The following is a 24,457-nucleotide window of genomic DNA, read 5'->3' as shown; positions in this document are numbered from 1 at the left end:
ATTTGCTACCAGGAATAGCCATGCAAATTCTGGTTACACAGTTGTTGTCTCTTTGAAGCTTAGCAAAAATGTAGTCATTGGCAGAATGTTTAATTCCAGAAATTGCAGCATCTCCTGTAGATGTCTCTAATGTATGCAAGTATGTCATTGAAACCTAAGTGCCTGAATTTCTAGAATTTGTGTTTCCTGTTTTACAGCATTGCTGGCCCAATTCTAGACATTGTAATTTGAAAATGATTCACTGAAAAAATAAAACAGTTCATTGAAACAGTCATTCTCAGTAAAACTATTAAACATTTTCTTATTATTGTTTCCTTTCATTGAATCCTAGGCACTAGCTTACCTTTTGCCTGAAGATCTTTTGAGAGGAGAAATTGAAGACTCTCTGGAAAAGGTGCAGGTGGCCATTAACATCTTAAAGACTTTCAAAAATTGTTTTTTTAACTATAGAAAAGGATTGGCAAGCTATTTTACGGGAAATAAGGAGCTGAAACCATGGGATTTCCAGTCTCATCTGGTGTTTCTTAGATTTGACAAATTTCTCGACCGTTTCATGAAAATAGAGGTATTCATTTATTGACTTGTAATTTATTCATATTGTAGATTGTTTCAGAAAATCCTATAGCTTTTTATATGGTTCAGGGAACAGTTTGTTCTATTTGGGTGGGAGGTGGGAAGTCTGCTTTCTTGGTGATCTTCATGAGAAGTTTACGAGGCCTGTGCTATCAAGATACAGTAAAAGCTTTAGTTTGTTTAGTTTCAAAGCTTTGTTTAGTTTTAAAGCTTTGGCTTCTTTTTGTAAAAAACTCATTTTTGATTATTTTATTACACTGAGTATAAGTGAATCTCTATGTACCAGTGACCCGTGTCCTACAGCTTGCTATGTTCCTAGAAAATGGTTGTAAATCAGGAAGCTATAAAATAACCCCTTTTTTCCTTTACATGTTTGATGGTTTTATTGGGATTCCATACCTGAAAACCCATTTGATAATCTAAAATATCATGGTAACTTTTAGTATATAAATCTATATGTTATACTATTCAAATATTACAACTATTCATAAAAATAGATGAAAAGAACATGAAAACATGTGCTTTGTATAAATGTTTTAACTGCCAAAAAACCAAACATGAATTACATACATGTAAACACTTACACACAACAACTTGTATGGAGCCAACTGGCTAAGATTTTTGTTTCTGTTTTTTTTCATTTTGAACTGCCTTATTTTCTTTGTAAAACTCTTTCTAGCAAGCTTGGGCTTTTTTGTTGATAGATTTGTTGAATTTCATTCAAAATTAGAGCTTTATGTTTTGAAAATTCTCATCACTTAAGCAGCCTGAATGCCTCTTAAAGTTTGAATGCCAAATGCCTGACTCTGGGTAACTTGCATCACCCTTTCATAACAGTCTCTTAAGCTCCTTTTCAATAAGAGAGCCCATCACTGCAGTGTTGGTGGCTGAAAATGAGTTTTGGATCTCTCCCAGACATCTGACTTATGATTAGAAGGATATGAAATTAGAGAATCAAATGTTTAACTATGGTAAGCTAGGTGTTGCCTGTACTGCTTGATAATTTTCAGTCCATGTGAAAATGGGAGTATGACTTTAAAAGTAGGCAGTTACTTAGTTCAGTTAAATCATTAATATTCATTTTCTGTCATGTAAGTGTCCATTGACTCACTGATTTTGAATGTTGGAAAATGTTCTTTTTCTGAAACTTTAAAATGTTCTTTTCCTACTCAAGAGGGTGGAAAAATATTTACGATGTTTTTTCAAAGGATATATTTGTCACCATATTGGAATTTGAAAAGCTGGAAAGACTTGAATTTGGCAGTACCAAGGGAGCAATTTTAAATGGACAAATCCACGAGATGAGAGAAGAATTTATGGAACTCTGTAAGATTTTTCAACAGAGCACATATGACCCATCTGATTACAATAACATGGTAATACTGTATCTTTGTGTTTTCAATTTCATAGAATCGTATTTTAAAGCTGGGAAGGGGACAGTAGGTCACAGTGATAATAGGTCCCATTCAGTCTAACCTCTCCCGGATGAAAGAGGGGAAATGACTTGCCAGAGGTCTCTCATTTACTTAGTGGTAGATCAGGGACCAGAAGTTAGGTCCCTAACTTTTGCATTTTCAGTTTAGAATATTTTAAACTGTTTCTAATATAACAGCGGACCTCAGTCTGGATTTGTCTCTTGTTGATGTATAGTGAGAAGGAACTTCCATATTAACTCATTTAGATCTGATTATCTGGTGTCCGTGTAACCTGTGTGTTTTATTTTAGCCTTTTCTTGAATCATTAGGTAAATGTTTCATCTACTTGAATATTTAGTTTCACTTCATTCGTTACATATATTATTAACATGTATGTTGTCTGAAAAAGAGGGAAGCCTTCAGGTTTAAGCTGCTTCTGTTTTCCGTCACTGCCAGCGGGTTAGGAGCCAGGGAGTTCCTGTGAGTATTCCCTGCAGCTCTAGGATAAAAATAGCTTCATTTTAGTGGCTTGCCATGACAGTGAATCCCAGGTACCAAAAAAAAAAAAAGATTACCTCTCATCGTCATTGTTTTTTGTGGAATGTGAATTTATTCACTATTATGTGTATATTTGGCCAAATAATTGACTCTCTGAAGTGTACAAGTACAGTATGTTAGCTTTGTAAGGACATGGTTAGCAAACTTAATCCCTCTGAACTGCTGACAGTTTTTGGGAAGTGGAGTTAATGGTCAGAAAGATATGGCCATTGTGTGTCCTGCTGATTTGTGGAAAAGAGAAACCTAGATCTGTGGTGATGATCTAGGGGATGTGTGAGCTCATCCCCAGAGCCTGGTAAGGTGTCTGGCACCCAGCAGGCATTCAGTGAATATGGACAGGATGGGACTCTTGGGGGGGGCTTGATTTAGCTCTTCTGAGCAACTAAGCAGAGGAGCGTGAAACCCAGCGTGCACAGGACCGTCGGGTGCATTCGAGTTTGCAGGAGAGCCTTGATTTGCTCATGATTACAACTCCTGGCAGGTTTTCAGTGTGCCAGGGTTGGAGGACATGGCTAGGTTTAGCTGATGTGGCTTCCCTGGTAGTGCTAAAGGTCCTGAATTTATCCCTGTCTCTGCCCAAACCCTGCACAGTCACAAACATAGAATAGAAAATTCACTTGCTCTTGACACACACACACACAGACACACAGACACACACACAGACACACAGACACACACACACACAGACACACACACACACACACACACACACACACATATATATATATCTGCTTGGTATTTGTATTTAGTAGAAAATGGGCAAGGCTTACCTGTGATCTCCAGATCTAGGTTAGAGACATCGATAACCTGCCCTCGAAGTTCCCCTTCATCCTTTTATCTGATTACTGTATCCTGCTTTAGAATATAATTTAAAAGCTCCTTGACTTTGGTTATTCCTTGAAATCAAAATGTGAATTAACTAAGAGTTCACTTAATTGGTGTGCTTATGTCAAAGATGACCTTTGCTTTTTTTGAATGTGTCTTGGTTATCAGTGTTGCCTCAGAATATTGCAATGATTATATATTTTTGCTTAATAAACTGTTCATTTGGGGGCTTTTTAGCTGAGTTTCATTGTGTTCTGGTTTTTATGATGAAATCAGCTGGTAATTTTTAGGAGATATTATGTTAGCAAACTACCTGCAAACTCATATATTCATACAGGTGCTTCCCCATGACAGTATCCCCATGACACATGCCCACCCCTATTCCTTTCCTCTCCCACTGCACACACCCCTCTGCATTCCCCGATCCCCATTGAATAGTGCTAATGTAACTGTCCAGTGTATCATAGTCAGCCTTCCTGCCCTCTGGTGTAGAAATGATTTATATATGTTCTGGTAAATTAAAGAAACAGTGACTGGTAATTTGCTTTTGGAAATGCTATTATTTCTGTCTCTCTCTTCATTAATCTCAAGCCTATCAATCAGGCTTTGAGCCTTTATTGGTGTGACAGAAGTTCTTGCCACTATGGTCTATTTACAGAAGATGGGGATTTCTCAGGTGTGTCCATAAAAATGTTCTTGGGTTTCTGAATTATTAATACTGAATATAAAGGTCACTTTAGGTATTTGCTTTGACTTCTTCCTATGGGACTCTTTGAGATCCAGACAATTAGGGGGAGATACTTGCTTTCTAATTTATTTAATTGAAACATGTAACATTGTGCACATTTAAGGTGTACAGCATGTTAATTTGATAAATTTATATATTTTAATAGCCAATGTAGTGATTATTAGCACCCCTATCATGTTGCATAATTATCCTTTCTTTTTTAGTGGTGGAAATCATTAAGTTGTAGTCTCTTAGCAAGTTTGATGTTAGTGAATATAGACAACAATTTGTATCATATTGAACTTGATAAGAGACTTGCTTTCTTAATTGTATTTAAGTGATGGGCAGGTGACTTGAGGCTCAGCAGCTTGGTTTTTACCGACATTCTGAGGTGTTGCTTGATTAAATAAAATTCCCTAGATAACTAAGCAAGGATGGTGGATATTCTTTTTTTTTTTTTTTAAGAAGAAAGTCATCTTTTATTATTTTGTTTTATTTATTTATTTATTTATGGCTGTGTTGGGTCTTCGTTTCTGTGCGAGGGCCTCCTCCAGTTGCGGCAAGCGGGGGCCACTCTTCATCGCGGTGCGCGGGCCTCTCTCTATCGCGGCCTCTCTTGTTGCGGAGCACAGGCTCCAGATGTGCAGGCTCAGTAATTGTGGCTCACGGGCCTAGTTGCTCCGCGGCATGTGGGATCTTCCCAGACCAGGGCTCAAACCCGTGTCCCCTGCCTTAGCAGGCAGATTCTCAACCACTGCGCCACCAGGGAAGCCCCTAAAAGCAGATTTTTTTTTTTTTTTTTTTTAAAGATGTATTTTATTGATTAATTGATTGATTGCTATGTTGGGTCTTCGTTTCTGTGCTAGGGCTTTCTCTATTTGCGGCAAGTGGGGGCCACTCTTCATCACGGTGCGCGGGCCTCTCACTATCGTGGCCTCTCTTGTTGCGGAGCACAGGCTCCAGACGCGCAAGCTCAGTAGTTGTGGCTCACGGGCTCAGTCGCTCCACGGCATGTGGGATCTTCCCAGACCAGGGCTCGAACCCGTGTCCCCTGCATTAGCAGGCAGATTCTCAACCACTGCGCCACCAGGGAAGCCCTAAAAGCAGATTTTTGATCTTAGGAGGGAAGGGAGACCATGGGGTGGGAGGCCCGTCTGCTCACACTTCATACCCAGGTAGCAGAAAGATAAACCCAGGGATAAACCCAGAGAAATCCATGCCAAGACACATCATAATTAAACTTCTGAAAACTAAAGATAAAGAAAAAAATCTCAGAAGTAGTGAGAGAGAAAGGACAACTTACCAAAGCGGAAAAAATGGTTTGAATGACAATGGTTTTCTTATCAGAAATCACGAAGGCCAGAAGGAAATGGCAAAATATTTTTAAGTGCTGAAAGAAAAGAATTGTTAACACAGAATTCTCTACCCAGTGAAAAATACCCTTCAAGAATAAAGGGGAAATCAAGAAATTCTTAGACGAAAAGAAAAAATAAAACACCTAATAATTTGTCACCAGAAGACTGATCCTTAAAGAATGGCTAAAGGAAGTTCTTAATACAGAAAGGAGGTGATAAAGAAGGGAACCTTGGAACAGCAGGAAGAATGTGGTATGCAGAAATAAGTGTAAATACAATAGAATTTCCTTCTCCTCTTGAGTTTTCTAAATCATGTTTCATGGTGGAAGCAAAAATTATAATCTTCTCTGTGGTTCTAAATGTATGTAGAGAAAGTATTTAAGACCATTATATTATAAACGGAAGAGAGTAAAGGGATCAAAATAGAAGGAAGGTTTTTTTTCTTTATAAAAAATTGTGGTAAAATGTATTTTACATTGAATTTAGCATTTAAACCGTTTGTGAGTATAATTCAGTGGTGTTAAGTATATTTGCAATGTTGTGCAACTGTCACTACTATCCACTTCCAGAACATTTCATCATCCCAAACAAAAACTTTACAACCATTAAATGATAAGTCTTCATTGCCCCCTCCCCTTGGTACCTGGTAATATCTGTTCTACTTTCTCTCTCTATGAATTTATTTATTTTAGATACCTCATATGAGTGGACTCAAAATAATTCGTTCGTGTGTCGCTTATTTCACTTAGCATAAGCCTTTAAGGTTCATCCATATTGTAGCATGTGTCACAGTTTCCTTTAATTCCTTTTTAAGGCTAAATCATCCTTTTTAATTTCATTCCTTTTTAAGGCTAAATCTATTATATATATATATACTGTATTTTGTTTATTCATTTATTGATGGATGCTTGGTTGTGCCCACCTTTTTGGCTCTTGTGAATAATGGTGCTATGAACGTTGTTTAGCGAGTATCTGTGTCGTCCCTGCTTTCAATTCTTATGGATACATAGCTAGGATTAAAATTGCTGGATCTTATGGTAATTCTATTTTGAACTGTTTGAGGAATTTCCAAACTGTTTTCCATAGTGGTTGAACTATTTTGTCTTCCCACCAGTAATGCAGGATTCCAATGTTACCAAATCTGCATCAACACTTATTATTTTTCATTATTTTGGATAATAGCCATATTACTGGCCATGAAGTAATATTTCATTGTGGTTTGATTTGCATTCCATAATGATTAGTGACGTTGGTCATCTTTTCATGTGTTTATTGGCCATCTTTATGCCTTTGGAGAAATGTCTGTTCAAGTCATTTGCTCATTTTTGAATTGGATTCCTTTGTTGCTGGGTTGTAGGAGTTCTTATATTCTGGACATTAACCCCTGATCAGATGTATGATTTGAAAATACTTTCTTCCATTCCGTGGGTTGTTTTTCACACCCATGGTAGTGTCCTTTGATGCACAAAAGTTTTTAATTTTGATGAAGTCAAATTTATCTTTTCTTTTGTTGCCTATGCTTTCAGTGTCATATCCAAGAAATGACTGCTAAATCCAATGTCATGAAGATTGTCTCCAGTTTTTACTCCTAAGAGTTTTTATACTTTTAGCTCTTACATTTAGGTCTTTGGTAAATATTGAGTTAATTTTTGTATATCTTTTAAGGATCCAACTTTGTTGCTCATAACTAACGTATAGAAGTGCAACTGATTTTTGCATGTTGATTTTGCATCCTGCAACTTTGCTGAATTACCTCTAATAGTGGTTTTGTTTTGTTTTTGGTGCAGAATCTTTAGAATTTTCTAAGTATAAAATCATGTCATGTATTAACAGAGATAATTTTACTTATTCCTTTTCAGTTTGGAGGCCTTTTATTTCTTTTTCTCACGTAATTGCTCTAGCTAGTGTTTCCCTAGCTAGTGTTGAATAGAAGTGGTGGAAGTGGAACATCCTTGCCTTGTGCCTGATCATAGGGGGAAATCTTTTAGTCTTTCATCACGGAGTATGATGTTAGCTGTGGGTTCTTCATAGATGGCCTTTATCATGTTAAGGAAGTTTCCTTCCATTTCTAGTTTATTGAGCGTTTTTATCATTAAAGGGTGTTGATTTTTTTCTTTTATTTACATCAATTGAGATGATCATGTGGTCTTTTTCCTTCATTCTGTTAATGTGGTCTACTTCCATTGACTTTTATTTGCCATCCTTGCATTCTGGGAATAAATCCACTTGGTCATGGTGTGTGATCCTTTTAGTATGCTGCTGGATTCTGTTTGCTAGTTTCTGTTGAGAGTGTTTGTATCATTATTTATAAGGAATACCAGTCTGTAGTTTTCTTGTAGTGTCTTTATTTGGCTTTGGTGTTAGGGCAATATTTACCTCATAGGATGAGTTAGGAAGTGTTATATCTTCAGTTTTTTTTAGAAGAGTTTGAGAAGGATTGGTATTAATTCTTCTTTAAATGTTTGGTGGTATTCATCAGTAAGCTGTCTGGTCCTAGGCTTTTTTGTTATTGTTGAAATGTTTTTGATTACTGATTAAATCTCCTTACTAGTTATAAGCTTATTCAGTTTTTCTTTCCTTCACAATTCAGTCTTGGTAGGTTGTGTGTTTCTGTTTTTTCATTTCATCTGTGTTATAGAGTTTGGTGTACACTTGTTCATAGCATACTTTTATAATCCTTTTTATTTCTGAATTACCCAGCATTCATTTTAGTAATTTGAGTTTCTCTCTTTTTTCATTAGTCAATCTAGCTAAATGTCAATTTCATTTTTTTTTCAAAGAGCAAACTTTTGGTTTTGTTGATTTTCTCTATTTTTCTGTTGTTTACTTCCTTATCTCTATTCCAGTCTTGATTTTTTTTCTTCCTTCTGCTAGCTTTGGGATTAGTTTGCTCTTTTTCAACTCCTATAAGGTATAAAATTAGGTTATTCATATGAGATCCTTCTTTTTTAATGTATGTGTTTACAGTGATAAATTTCCTCTCTTAACACTGCTTCTGATGCATTCCCTAAGTTTGAGTATGTTGGATTTTTTCCCCATTTGTCTCAGTGTATTCTTAATTTCCTAGATGATTTCTTCCTTGACTCACTGGTTGTGGGAGGTAAGATTTTATACTTTACTTGAACTGATGATAGATGGCAACATTAGACAGTGATAACTGATGTATATATAATGTAATAAAGTAATATCTAGAGCAATATAAAGAGACAAACTTAAAACACTATAGGTACATCAAATATAATGTTAAAAAATTTCAAGTAGAGTTGCAGAAAAAGAAGAAAAAACAGAACAAATGGACAGCAAATAAAATGGCAGACTTAAACCCTAACATGGTAATAATTACATTAAATGTAAATGGTGTAAGTGCACCAATACAAAGACAGAGATTAGCAGAGTGGATTAAAAAAGTGACCAAATTATATGTTTTCTTTCAGAAACTCATTTCAAATATAGTCATATATGCAGATTAAAAGTAAACAGAAAAAGACATATCATGCAAACATTAATCAAAGGATAGCAGTAAGGAAAGTAGTAATAGCTATATAAATATCAGGTAAAGTATAGTTCATAGCAGGAAAAAAAAAAAAAAAAGAATACCAGGAAGGGACATTATGTAATGATAAAATGAAAGGGTAAATCTACCAAGAAGACATAGCAATCCTAGATGTGTATGCATCAAACAACAGAGCAGCAAAAACTGGTAGAACTCCGAAGGAAAATAGACAAATCCACAATTCTAGTTGGAGACTTCAATGCTTCCTTCTCAGCAACTGAAAGAACAACTAGATGAAATATCAGCAAGGATATAAAAGAACTCAATACCATCAACCAAGAGGATCTAATTGACATTTATAAGACACTCCATGCCACAACAGTAGAATTCACATTATTTTCAAGTGCTTGTGAAACATGTACCATGATATGCCATATCCTGGGCCATAAGACAAACCTCAACAAATTTAAAAGATATGACATCCTACATAGTGTGTTCCTTGATGACAGTGGAATCAAACTAGAAATCAATAGCAGAAACCTAACAGGAAAATCTCTAAACACTTAAAGATCACATTTCTAAATATTCCATGAATCAAAGAAGTAGTCTCAAGAGAAATAAAATATAGAGAACTGAAGGAAAATGAAAATACAGTATATCAAAATTTGTGGGAACAGCTAAAGCAGTTCTGAGGGATATTTATAGCACTAAATGCATACATTAAAAAAGAAGAAAATCTCAAATCAGTAATCTGTTTCCACCCTAAGAACCTAGAAAAAAAGGAGAACAAATAGATACAAATCAATCAGAAAGAAGGAAACAATCAGAAGAAGGAAAGAGCAGAAATCAATGAAATTGAAAACAAATAATAGAGAAAAGTCAGTGAAAGTAAGAGTTAGTTCTTTGAAAAGACAAAGCTCTAGCAAGACTACAAAGAAAAAAAGACAAATTACCAATATCAGGAGTAAAAAATAGCTACAATTACATTCTTGACAGATATCAAAAAAATAATGGGGAATACCAAAAAACAAAAGAATAACATCTACACACATAAGTTTGATAACTTAGATGAAATGAACCAATTCCTCAAGAAATTAGAACTACCACAACTCACTCAGTATGAAATAAATATTTTAAATTGAGATATAATTGACATGTAACATTGTATTAGTTTTAGTGTGCAACAGGTCCCTGGTCCACGGCTTCTTAGGAGCCGAGGCGCACAGCAGGAGGTGAGTGTCAGATGAGCGAGTGAAGCTTCGTCTGCCACTCCCCATCTCTCAGATTAACACCTGAACCATCACCCACCCCGGCCTGGTCTGTGAAAAGATGGTCTTCCACGAAACTGGTCCCTGGTGCCAAAAAGGTTAGGGGCCACTGGTGTACAACATAATAATATGATACATGTATATGTTGTGAAATGATTGTCACAGTAAGTTTACTTAACATCTGTTGTCACACATAAATTTTTTCTTGTGAGAGTGAGATAATTTGAATAACACTATAACTATTAAAGAAATTGGATTTGTGATTAAAAACTTCCCCGAAGAAAATTTTCATGCTGAGGTTGTTCCCAGGAGAATTTTACCAAATATTTAAGAATTACAGGCACACCTCAAAATTTTTTTTTTTTTTTTAACAAGTCGAAGGTCCATGGCAACCCTGTGTTGAGCATCATTTTTCCAATAGCATTTGCTCACTTCATGTCTCTCACATTTTGGTAGTTCTCACAATATTTCAAACTTTTTTGTTATTACTGTATTTGTTATGGTCATCTGTGATAGATCTGTGATCTTTGGTGTTATTACTGTGACTCACTGAAGGCTCAGAAGATTGTTAATATTTTTTAGTAATAAAGTATTTTTCAATTAAGGTATATACGTTTTTTAGACATAATGCTGTTGCACACTTAATAGGCTACAGTATAGTGTAAACATAACTCTTATGTACATTGGGAAATCAAAAAATTCATGTGAGTTGCTTTATTGTGGTAACTGCTTCATTTCAGTGGTCTGGTACCAAACCTTCAATGTCACCAAGTTATACCTGTGACACCAGTTCTACACAATCTCTTCCAGAAATACAAGAGAGGGGGACACTTCCCAATTTGTTTTATAAAGCTAGTAGGTTTTACTCTGCTGCCAAAACCAGCTAAGACAGTGCAAAGAAGTGAAAAGTGCAAGCTCTTATCCCTCATAAATATAGGTACAAAATCCTTAAATTATTAGCAAATAGAATTCCACAGTATACAAAAAGAATTCTACACCATGTCCATAGGGGGTTTGTTCTAGGGATGCAAGGCTGGTTCAATATTTGAAAATCAGTGTAATCCCAATATTAACAGGTGAAAGAAGAAAATATCATAATTGTGTTAATCGATGCATTAAAATTTTTAAAGATTTTTATTGGAGTATAGTTGATTTACAATGTTGTGTTTCAGGTGTACAGCAAAATGAATCAGTTATACATATTTATATCCATTCTTTTTCAGATTCTTTTCCCATATAGGTTATTATGGAATATTGAGTAGAGTTCCCTGTGCTATACAGTGGGTTCCTATTAATTATCTATTTTACACATAGTAGCATGTATATGTCAATCCCAATCTCCTAATTTATCACTTCCCTCCACGTTTCACCTTTGGTAACCACAAGTTTGATTTCAAAATCTGTGAGTCTGTTTCTGATCTGTAAATAAGTTCATTTGTATCTTTTTTTTTTTTTTTTTGGCCACACTGCACTGTATGCAAGATCTTAGTTCCCTGACCAAGGATCAAACCTGTGCCCCCTGCAGTGGAAGCACAGAGTCCTAACCACTGGACTGCCAGGGAATTCCCCATTTGCATCATTTTTTTTTTTATTAGACTCCATATATAAATGATACCATATGATATTTATCTTTCTCTGTCTGACTTAGTGTGATGATATCCACGTCCATCCATGTTGCTGCAAATGGCATTATTCCATTCTTTTTTATGGCTGAGTAATATTCCATTGTACATATGTACCACATCTTCTTTATCCATTCCTCTGTCAATGGACATTTAGGTTGCTTCCATGTCTTGGCCATTGTAAATAGTGCTGCAGTGAACATTGGGATGCATGTGTCTTTTTGAATTGTGGTTTTCTCTGGATATATTCCCAGTAGTGGGATTGCTGGATCATATGGTAGCTCAATTTTTAGTTTTTTTTTTTTTTTTTTTTTAATTTATTTCTTTATTTATTTTTGGGTGTGTTGGGTCTTCGTTTCTGTGCGAGGGCTTTCTCCAGTTGCGGCAAGCGGGGGCCACTCTTCATCGCGGTGCGCGGGCCTCTCACTATCGTGGCCTCTCTTGTTGCGGAGCACAGGCTCCAGACGCGCAGGCTCAGCAATTGTGGCTCACGGGCCCAGTTGCTCCGCGGCATGTGGGATCTTCCCAGACCAGGGCTCGAACCAGTGTCCCCTGCACTGGCAGGCGGACTCTCAACCACTGCGCCACCAGGGAAGCCCCAATTTTTAGTTTTGTAAGGAACCTCCCTACTGTTCTCCATAATGGTTGTACCAATTTACATTCCCACCAACAGTGTAGGAGTGTTTTCCCTTTTCTCCACACCCTCTCCAGCATTTATTGTTTGTAGATTTTTTGATGATGGCCATTCTGACCTCTGTGAGGTGATACCTCATTGCAGTTTTGATTTGCATTTCTCTAATAATTAGTGACATTGAGCATCTTTTCGTGTGCTTTTTTGGCCATCTGTATGTCTTCTTTGGAGAAATGTCTGTTTAGATCTTCTGCTCATTTTTTAATTGGGTTGTTTGGGTTTTTTTGATATTGAGGTGTATGAGCTGTTTTTATATTTTGGAGATTAATCCCTTGTCAGTAGCTTGCAAATGTTTTCTCCTTTTCTGTGGGTTGTCTTTTCGTTTTGTTTATGGTTTCCTTTGCTGTGCAAAAGCTTTTAAGTTTAATTAGGTCCCATTGGTTTATTTTTGTTTTTATTTTCATTACTCTAGGAGGTAGATCCAGAAAGATACTGCTGTGATTTATGTCAGAGAGTGTTCTGCCTGTGTTTTACTCTAAGAATTTTACGTTTCCAGCCTTACATTTAGGTCTTTAATCCATTTTGAGTTTATTTTTGTATATGGTGTTAGGGAGTGTTCTAATTTCATTCTTTTACGTGTAGCTGTCCAGTTTTTCTAGCACCACTTATTGAAGAGACTGTCTTTTCTCCATTGTATATTCTTGCCTCCTTTGTGATAGTTTAGTAATTTAAAAACTTTGATGTATTAAATTTTTGACTAAATTCAACATCCATACATGATAAAAACTCTTAGAAATAGGAATAGAGGGGACCTTCCTCAAATTGATAAAGAGTATCTACCAAAAGCCTAAAGGACATTTTACATAATGGAAAGGACCTTCCTAAATCCCAAACGCATAGCATATATTCGGCTGCCTACTCAACATCTCCACTTAGATACTTAATAGATGTCACCAACATGCAAAACTGAACCCCTGCTTTACCTCTCCCCATACCTATTCTTCCTTGTCTTCTCCAACTCATTAAATAGTCCATATAATGTACTACGTAGTACAAAACCTTGGAGTCATCCATGATCTTGCTCTTTTCTTATGATAAACATCAGGTTCTATCAGATAAACCCTGAAAATATACCCAGATCTCATCTTTGACCCGGGTTATTGCATTTGCTCCTAAACCTCTCCTTCAGCCCCTGTCTTGGCTCCATCAGGGTCTGTTCTTCACACAGCAACTTGATTGCCCTTTAGGAGCTAAATCAGACCATGGCATTTCTCTAGCTAAAACTTCAAAATTTCCCACGCCACTAATAAGGGCAATTTTGGAGTTTTTACAATAAAGAAAAAATGGTTTTTAGTAATACCAGCATATTGTTTATTCTTCAGTAAGTATTGAGAAACAGATTTGTGCTGGGAACCTCATTAAATATTGGCACTGTCACTGTGAAAAGAAACCTGGCTACTATACTCATAGTTTAAAATCCAGGGGGAGAATCCAGGTTGGCATTTATACAGTGTGCTTAGTGCTAGGGTATGAAAAGTACAGAGTACTATGGGAGCATTTGTGAAGGGCCCCTTTCCAGAGGAGGTGAAAGGGAAACTGAAACAATACTTGAAAGATAAATGGAACTGAAAAAAAATAGAAATGAAGCAGGTGAGGAGTAGGTGAAAAGAAAATGATGAGCAGAAAATTGTATTACACACAGAGAATGAGTATGATAAGGCAGGTGTGGCTAGATCCTAGCGTATGAAAGGGAGAGAGGTACTGGAATAGTTGGGAGCAGTAAGTAGGGTCCAGATCACAAAGGGCTTGTAGATGAGGTTAAGACTTTTAGACTTTGCCCTAAGAAATTAAGGATTCTGAATTGAGATAATGGTGGATTATGAATACGAGAGTGACGTAAGATTTCTATTTTAGATTGCAGCTAGGAGAATGATGGGAGAGATGAGATTAAAGGCAAAGAGAGTAGTTAGAAAATGGTTAACAGAAATCCAGCTAAATGGTAATGGTGATCTGGAGGGTGATGCCTGGACTAATGAAGAATAGGTAGTTAGGAGAAAAGATTGACAGCAGTTGACCGAGAGAGGAAGAAGCCAAAGTTTCTATTAGGGTTTACAGAATGAGGAGTGGCTTTATAGAGAGAATGATGAGTTCCGATTTGTATAAAATAAATTTGAATTATCTGTGGGACTTCCTAGGGGAGAAGTGCTATCAGCAGTTCTGAATTCAGGTTGAGTGACAAAAAAGAGGTTAGGAGAGATATCAATTATGGAAATGAACGTTTGTTCCCTCCCTGAGATATTATTTTCTGATTGTTCAAATAATCTTTGAGGATCTTAAGTTGTATGTTCTTTGTTGCCATACTGAGAAGAAGAGTAAGTTAGGCTTGTTTACAACTTGTTGGGCATTTGTGTTTACTTTTAAAAGTCAGTGATCCTTGAATGAAGAGACTATTTGGCCCTAATTCATAAGTGGAGACTTCCTCTTGATGCTAAATATGACATTGTTGTATATGACACATAGTGCTCTAGAACTTTGCCGTTACACTGTTTTATAGTGTGTGTTCAATTCAGCATAAGGTGCATTCCTTCATACAAACATCCAGAATCATGCTTGGAGTGTGGACTTTGGAGCCAGGTTACCTGGCTTTAAATTCTGGCCCTGCCATTAACTAGGGGTAAGATTGTGGGCGTTAAACTTCTTTGAGTTTACTTTGTTGCCTACAAAATGGAAAAATATTACCTACATCATGTGGTTAGAATTGAGTTAATAATGTAAAGCATTTAGAATAGAATTGAATAAATGTTAGCTGTCATTATTATTATTAATAAGAGGAGGCTCAGTTTATGGTGGTAACAAAGGACTTCTTTAGGTTAAGTGTGTGGCGTGCACTCCTGGGGCGGTTTGACTGGGAAGCCCAAAGTGTTTCTGAATTTCTGAGACTTCACTGAAGGCTGAATTGTAATGCTGTGCAGATGATGGTTATTCTTTCACTGTTTCATTCTTTGTAATTCTGGGAGTGGGTGTTTAGGCATTAGGAGAAAACTGGGGGTTGTTAACTGCATATTAATAAGAAACTGGGAGAATAGGAAGAGTATTATGTTTTGTCTGTATCACTAATGATGCTTTCTTACAGACAGACCTGTGGATTTTAGTTCTCACTTGAAGAAATAGTGTTTCCTGGCAGGGTTTCTGCTCCATGAAAAACAAAATTAAAAACTTCCCTGTTTAAACTTATAGATGTACTAAAGTTATAATAAGACGGGTTATTTTTTTTTTTCCTTTTTCTTTTCTGAAAAGCTTTGCTTTTTCATTTATAATCAAAATAGTATGGAGAAGGATAGAGTGATAGGCCAAGGTACTGATGTTGGGGTCTGAGCCAGTGAAAAGGATTGTGGAAATGTGAGCTGACAGTACTAAATGTTCAGTGCTCCTGTAAGGCTGCCACTTGAACAATTAGTCAGATACAGCTCTTTGTCTTTCCTGGAATCCTGCTATGAAAAATAAATTCATTCAGAGAGAGAGAGAGGTGTCACACTTTTGTGGTTGATATTTTCACTGTTGGATTCTTTCCTGTAAACTAATATTTTATTTTGAATTTTATAGGAATTTGAAAGTGATTATGTTGTGTTTAAGTCCAAAACTTTGGATTTTGACAGAAGGCTTGGGACAATTCTTTGTGAAGCTTTCTTTAACTGCAGTGGTCTGGAAGCTGCATTTAAGGTTAGTTATGAAGAAGTTATCAGGAAAAAATGTTTTACTAGTGAATAAGACTATTGGATGAAAAGAGGGAATACATTCCTTTCTCGTCCAGGTAAACTATTAACTAGTCACATTCTCTTCATATGAAGCTCACTGAATTATAAACTTTGAATAATGCACTAATGAATAATGAAGTTTACTTTGGACAAAGTCAGTTTTAGGACACTTGACTATTGATCTTTGCTTGAATTCATTGTTTCAGCTTTCATTACCTTTAGAACAAGTTTGGTATGGCCTGTGAACTATCAATTCAAAATTAAGCTACAGTGAAAAGTGAAAACTCTCTGTTAACTCAAGAATTTCTTTTCTTTGCCATTGTTTACATAGGTTGGGTTCATCTGCCCACTTTATTAATCTGACTGAAATAAATAGCAATTTATACACTGTTTTTCATCAGGCATAAGACACCGTTGATTATCAGACACACCATTGTTTATCAACAAAAGAATATGCTTCCAAAAAGTTATGATGCTGTTGATTATATAACATAGTCTAGTTTCAGAGGTGTTAAAACATGAAAGAATGTTTGTCATAGAATTGATGAAATACAGTATAGATGTATGAATAGTTGCAGAAAAGAAAAGCATCCTGAGAGTTCTCCCAAGTGGAAAACTTGTAACGTGGGTAATCGGGGCACCTTGTGAAACTTGCTTGTCAAAGAAGAGAATTGCAAGTCAAGCGTAAACTTAGATGACATCCCCAAAGAGGAATGAGGCCTCAGTGTCAGCAGAAACACAGCTAGAGAATCACGGACACAATTCATTGAAGATGGCAGTGCAAAACAGTGTAACAGGCACAGACTTTGTCGGAGATACTTGTTTGATTTTGATCTTAAAATTCAAATGAATGGGTCAGATGGCGGTTCAGTGGCTAGTGTCTTCTACCCCCATCAAGCGTTTTAACAGAGAAGTCATGAGGCTCAAATAGTTCTCTCTTAAGAGCCCTTGGATGAAACTGAGATGCTGCCAGCTGAAATATATAGCCTGTTGTTATAAAATAACACCACCTATCATCCCATCTCTCAGAAATTACTATTGTATTTATTACCGCCATTCCTTTTCTTTGACTAGATATGCATGCATATTTCTCTTTGCAAAAAATGACATATTCTGATCCTTGTAATCTTTTTGTAACCCTTTCAGGAAGCAATGAATCATAAAAAGTTTTCTTTTATAACAGAATTCAACAGTATTATTTTTAGTGGCTACGTAGTAGTCTATCATATTCTCTGTAACTGGGCCTCCTTTTATGCTTTTAGAAATAACTGCAAGAAAGAATGTAGAATGAGTCGCTCTCTTTCTGCCATGTGAGGTCACAGAGAGAGGAGGGCAAGCATCTGAGAGCAGGAAGAGAGCCCTCACCAGGGAACTGAATCAATCAGAACTCTGATCTTACTTCCCAGCCTCCAGGACTGTGAGAAGTAAATTCCTGTTGTTTAAGCCACCCATTCTAAGGCATTTTGTTATGGCAGCCTGAGCCGACTAGGATAGAATCCTTCACAGTATTGTTTTGTGTTTTTAATGCAGGCATGCATTAAACTCTTCATGATAATAGCTGAGTTAATCTTTAAAACTGCATATTTTCTCTTATACGCAACTATTTTAAATGTAGACTGTGATTATTAAACCTAAAAAAGCCCTGTTTGTTTAGTAGTATCTATTAACCTGTTAAAATTGTATTGATGCTGCCATTTAGAGATGGTGAAAAGAGAGAGAGAATGATGAATAAGTGAGATAGTTCAGCTACTCAGGCTAGACCCCAAGGTCAAGTCTCTTCAGAGCTCAACTTTCCAAGGTTAGGAACTCAATTATTAGTTCATCTAGAACTGATCAGCTCCCAGAAAACTGACTGATATGAGCAGACCACAAGATGATAATTTATAAACAGAGTGATCTGCTCTGTATCTAGTATTCCCTAGATCTAGGCACTCCTCCCCAGTGAGCAGGACCAGTCTGGAAGTCAAATGATAGATTAAACAAGGGTCAACAAACTAAAGCCCACAGGCCATATCTGGATATATTCTGTTTTTGTAAATAAAGTTTTATTAGAACACAGCCACGCATATTCATTTACACATTATCTATGGCTAATTTTGCACTACAGTGACAGAGTTGAGTAGTTGTGACAGAGACCTCATGGACCGCAAAGTCTGAAGTATTTACCGCCTGGCCCTTTACAGAAAAAGTTTCATGACCACTATGTTTGAAGGTTCTCTATTAAAGCAAAAAATTAAGCAGAAGGAATTGTATATGTCCTTAAAACTGTAGAACCAGATAAACTGTCCTTTCCCACTGTCAGGTTAATTTGGGGGCTATATTAGCAAAATCAGAACCCTAGAAGTGCTGGGCATATACTGACAAATGCTTACCATCTAATGTTCTTTTTAAAAATATCCTTGACTTCTGAATTACAGTCTTCCCATCAGTTTATCTCTCATTGTTATGATTTCTAAATTTCTGTCTTTCGTTTTAGGGAGATGACCTAGCCTGTGCTAAGATTTAGATAGCACCTACTTTTATTATCAGCAGTATCTTTATAAATCATTACTTTAGTATGTTATTTTCTCAGAAGATTTCCACAGATAGCTACCTCTGTCCATTTAAAGTTGGTTCTTATTAGTTTCAAAATGTGAATTTCCCCCTTCCATTTTCGGGGTGACATTTTCTGACTTTGTCCACAAATTCTTAGAGTGTGTTGCATCTGTAGCTGTTAGATCAAGGGTGACCCACAACATGCACTGACCATCTCAGTTTCTCAATATTGAATCATAGAAGGAAGTTTTTTCCTGCTGGTCAGAAAGGTTCAAATGAGCAATTATTGGTAGCTTTTAGCGTCCTGTCAGCTGGTTATCCATTGATTGCCTCTTAGCACCATATTCACCCTTAAGTACCTGCTCTGCAATAATGGATTGGACCATTAAGCATTTCTCTTTTACAGTGGGCACAGTGCTGAAATTCTCAGTAAAGGGCACTGGAGGGACATTGTAGGAGGAAAGGGGCTTCTCCTTTGTTTCTTTGCAAAAAAAAAAAAAAAAAAAAAGAATGTAGAATGAAATCTCAGTTACAGAGGTTACAGAGGCTCCTACCTTTTCTAATTCAAACCTCTCTTCTTCCCCTTTTCACAACCATTCATATGGATTCTATTTTAGTACATGGCCAGTTATTTTTTCTAAACAATTTTCTCTTTTTTCTCATGTATTTTGTTTCTTTAACTTTCCACATATTTGTACCTTGTCTGCTGCAAAATATAACTTGAGATGGTGCCCTTATAAGCTTTCCAGGGGTGGGACATCATCTTAGAGTTTTTGTTATACCTAGATCACCTTCTGCAATGCCTTATATAAAGCAGGCACTTAATAACTGTGACATTAGGAGGGCTGACTGGTTGTCAGAGTCCTGAAATGACACACAGATGAAGATAAACTGCAGCAAGAGTCGTGGCAGAAGAAAAAAATTACAGGATTGTGTATTTAAGGGAGAAAATGATTTCTACCATAGGTACAGGATGATGAACTCTGACCAGTTACTGCTGTGTTCCATGGAATAAATACTTGCAGACTGTTCTCTGAAGACCATGATTCAGTACCTGCTCTTGGCAAAGACATGAGCAGGAAGGGCCCTGGAACCAAACAGTATAAAGCTGTGGCTCAGACCCTACAGGGTTGGCACTCAATAAAAATTAAAACAAAATGCTGATGGATGGCTTTCTAAAATTTACAGTTTCTCTACATGAAGGGAGACTGGAGTATGTAAGACAAGTGTCTAGAAAAGTCTTTAGATGAAATAATAGAAAACTAGAAAATTGTGAAGTATATATGGTTCAAGTGGCAACAAATTAAAAAAATCTTTGCAAAAGACAAACCTAGGAAAAATATAAATATTACATAACGAAACTGAGAAGTAGAAGAAAATCAAGGTAAACCTTACAGATCTCCAGTGGGATATTTAGGAAGGAAGCATGTATTGGGAATCAATCTTGAATCTTTTGAGGTTGATATGAAAGACAATGTCTGTACTCTCCATAAAAAAACTCTTAGTTCCAATGTGACAAGGAAACTGGAAGTTCAAATGATATTTATTCTCATCCTGGAGGGTAATTTTTATATATCTGTGATGTTGAAAAATTAAGGTAATGTATACTGCTTAAAAGGTTAAGACTGTTTACTACTACTTTCTGGCTTTACAACCTCCCCAAAGAATATTTTCTCTCTGTCTTTCCTATTTTACACTTGGACTTAAGTCCTACTAAGCGTATCAGGTGGTCAAAATGAGATGTGGCTGGGAAGCTTCTGGTATTGTTCCAGTTGCGGTTGATATGATAAGGGCTTAAAAGAGAATGTTGTGAAATAAATGTGTTTGCCTACTATAGTTGGAGTACACTTCTTTGTGAAATCTATTAGGCAATGTTTACTTCAGAATGTTAACATCAAGTCCAAAGTTAACAAAACAGTGGTTGTAAGAAGAAAGTTAATACTTTGCATTTTGCTAGGTAGCAGCTAACTAAGTAGATTTTAAATATTTAGTAGTTTCTACAGTAATTTTTTTTTTGAAGTATAGTTGATTTGTTTCAGGTGGTCAGCAAAGTGATTCAGTTATATATATGTGTGTGTATATATACACACACACACACATATATACACACACATATATACATATACATATTCTTTTTCAGAGTCTTTTCTCTTATAGATTATTACAAGATATTGAGTATAGTTCCCTGTGCTATACAGTAGGTCATTGTTGGTAATCTATTTTATATATACTAATGTGTATATGTTAATCCCAAACTCCTAATTTATCCCTCCCCAATCCCTCTGCCCCTTGGTAACCATAAGTTTGTTTTCTATGTCTGTGAGTCTCTTTTTGTTTTGTAAATAAGTTCATTGGTATCATTTTTTAGATTCCACATGTAAGTGATATCATATGATTCTTGTCTTTGTCTGGCTTACTTAGTATGATGATCACTAGGTCCATCCATGTTGCTGCAAATGGCATTTCATTTTTTTATGGCTGAGTAATATTCCATCATATATATATACCATATCGTCTTTATCCATTCATCTGTCGATGGACATTTAGGTTGCTTCCATGTCTTGGCTATTGTAAATAGTGCTACTATGAACATTGGGGTGCATGTGTCTTTTTGAGTTAAAGTTTTCTCTGGATATATAGGCCAGGAATGGGATTGTTGGATCACATGGTAACTCTATTTTTAGTTTTTTAAGGAACCTCCATACTGCTCTCCATAGTGGCTGCACCGATTTACATTCCCACCAACAGTTGTACAGTAGGTATAATTGATATTACCAGAAGAAAAGCCAGTGTGTGTTTGTCTAAACTGGCCTCTTAAGATATGGTTAGATTTACATTTCAGTTTGTATAATTTTTTTCCTTGTGTTGATTTTTTTTAGTAAGTATAGTTTTTGGAAATGTTTACAAATTGTTTACAATGATGCTGTTTTTTAATAAAAACAAATTTAGGGGAACACCCATTAGTTTTCTAAGAGGAAAAACAAAGCTCTTTCTTTTCTCATGTCACATCACTAACAAGGCACAAACCTTAATATATGGTTTTCTGTCACCTTGATGATATTTAGTTATTTTGAGAAGCTATCTCCTTTTATTTCAGAGAAAATATCTATATAACAGACCAAATAACTAACATTTTCTGAAGCCCTCATAGAGTAAGTAAATAACAAAATAGCAATTTTAAATGGCACCTTGGCTGATGAGTTCCCACACAAGGCAGCAGAGGCTCTGGTGCCAGACTGCCCAGTGTCCATGTCAAATGCCAACTCTGCACTAGCTGTGAAAATTTGGGCAAGTTACCCCCTTCCCGTAACTCAGTTTCCCTATCTGGAGCATGTGATAACAACAGCATTTTTAACACCCTTAAAATATAATGCCTGGCACCTAGTCAGCATTCTATAAACATTGCTTGTACAAAAATATGTATGTTTATTACATTATTTTGCTTGCAAAGAAAGCTGTCTCACACTGATGCACAGAAGAATCCCCGTGGGGCAGAAGACAAGACAGGAGGCAAATAGAAATCCAAGGTTAGGCTCACCAGACAGCTCAGCTTTGTTGAAACAGGTGGTCAAGGTTAGTTTGAGATGACCGAGCGGATGGAGTTCTGGACCTACATACCTCTCCTTACTGGTCATGTGATTCTGTTTTAGTTCACGTGTCTGCTTTTTCTGTCCCCTTACTCACTGGCTTCCTCTGCTCGCTAGTACGGTTGACCCTTGAACAATGCAGGGGTTAGGGGCGTTGACTCCCTATGTAGTTGAAAATCACTGTTTAACTTTTGGCTCCCCCAGAACTTAACTAACAGTAGCCTACTGTTGACCGGAAGCCTTACCAATAATGAGCGTTCGATTAATACATATTTTGTATATGTGTTATATAATGTATTCTTACAATAAGGTAAGCTAGAGAAAAGAAAATGTTATTAAGAAAATCATAAGGAAGAGAAAACATCTTTACAGGACTGTACTCTATCGATACCGTGAGTTTATGTCATCTGTTTACAAGATGAATCATCAGTACCTACGTCAATATTGCCTTGCACAATACAAAACACTGTAGATCTTATATGTATTACTAACACTAGACATAAAGAAATGAAAAGATAATGTGAAAAAGAAATTCATATTTATTTACAGGTGTAATGATTCATGCATTGATAAAAAGAAGCAGCAGTATGATTGCTTTATGGTAGTCTAGTGTAATCAATAGGATTGTTTCACGGGAGCCTAGCCTATACACTAATGAATGAATCATTATAAAATTTTTATGGCATAGAGTATTACAGTCATACTCATAATATAATATTGGAAACATTATTAAAAAAAAAAACCCACCTGTGATGATAGGCTGATATTCAGTTTCTCCAATTATGAGAGAAAGGCATACTGTATGGTAGTGTAATTTTTTGAAAGCAAAGTTATAAAACAGTAAGAAAACTAACACATTATTAATTTGATATTAAATAACACCTTATATCTATGTAGGGATAGACTAGTATCTACATATATTTCATGCACTCATGACATACCTTTTCTTAAATTTTTTGACATTTCTTGGCAGTGTGGTTTGTCTTGTCTGAGAACAATTTTCAAATTGTCGCAATTCTCCAAAAAATTTACCAGTGTATTTATTGAGAAAGTTTTGTGTAAAAGTGGACCCACGCATTTCAAACTCATTTGTCAAGGTTCAACTATAGGTTCTTTTCACTCATAAATTTTACCAGCATAGGTTCAGCCTGCCATGCCCTCATTCTTTTTCTGAGAAAGACTCTAATTATCTCAAGGCATTGGTTTCAACCAGGACTTTGACACTGAAGGAAATGTCAGCCTGTGGAGGGCTTGTCCTTGGAACAGGTCGCCACTGCTGCCCCAGCTGCTGTGTTGGGGGTAGCTGGGTCCTGTGGTACAAAACACGGGCAGCCATGGGCAGGACGGTCACTATGACTGATGCTTCCAGTGTAACTATTTTTTTTTAACTTATTTTATAAAATAAAAGTATAGTTGAAGTATAGTTGATTTATTGGATTGACCAGAAATTTCGTTTGGATTTTTCCATAAGATGTTACTTGACAAACAAAAATTCTAAGTCTAGAGAACATACAGCAGATTACACTTAGCAAATATGAAGATGATTTCTTTTTTTTTTTTTTTTTTTTTAACAGTTGGGAATTTTATAGCTTTCCTCTTTCTCCTCAAATTGTATGCTTTTTAAAAAAATTGAAGTGCAGTTGATTTACAGTGTTGTGTTAATTTCTGCTGTACAGCAAAGTGATTCAGTTATACATTCTTTTTCATATTCTTTCCCATTATGGTTTATCACAGGATAACAGTATAATTACTAATGTGTGACCTAGAGGTCCTTGATATGGCTTTCCTTATTCTAAAGAGTATATGTGTAGGAGGGAAGAGCGAATAAGAAGTACTCAATCTTGCTTCTGTTCTTAAATCTGCAGAGCATCTTCTACAACGTTTCCTGGTGTCCAACAGGGGGTAGGGGTGTCGGCTGTGATCAGGAATTTCTAACAGACAGCGGTTCGCTTCTGACTCCTCATTTTCTGCTGAGGAAGGGAAACTGCTTTACATTTAGAATTTGCTTTATTGGATGCATAGAAATTTTAGCGAGATGCTCAAATGTTTTCAATCTGAAGACATTGCAGGATACTTGCAGGGATCTAGATTTTTGCTTTGTATCTAGTCAGGT

At 36.3% G+C, this 24,457-nt stretch overlaps 1 protein-coding gene across 1 annotated transcript in view; it reads left to right on the top strand.

Moving 5' to 3' along the window:
* The window catches only part of DNAH11 (dynein axonemal heavy chain 11), a 324,223-nt gene that overhangs the window by 27,229 nt on the left and 272,537 nt on the right, over positions 1 to 24,457 (top strand). The window contains exons 7-9 of the mRNA XM_068550514.1: positions 332 to 565; positions 1,782 to 1,949; positions 16,071 to 16,187. Of these exons, the coding sequence (XP_068406615.1) occupies positions 332 to 565; positions 1,782 to 1,949; positions 16,071 to 16,187 (519 nt within the window). The remainder of the gene's footprint in view (positions 1 to 331; positions 566 to 1,781; positions 1,950 to 16,070; positions 16,188 to 24,457) is intronic.

This window comes from Eschrichtius robustus, chromosome 8 (assembly GCF_028021215.1).
Source record: "Eschrichtius robustus isolate mEscRob2 chromosome 8, mEscRob2.pri, whole genome shotgun sequence".
Classification (NCBI taxonomy): Eukaryota; Metazoa; Chordata; class Mammalia; order Artiodactyla; family Eschrichtiidae; genus Eschrichtius; species Eschrichtius robustus.
Note: the sequence above shows the minus strand (reverse complement) of the source record. Positions and strands in the feature narration are given on the sequence as shown.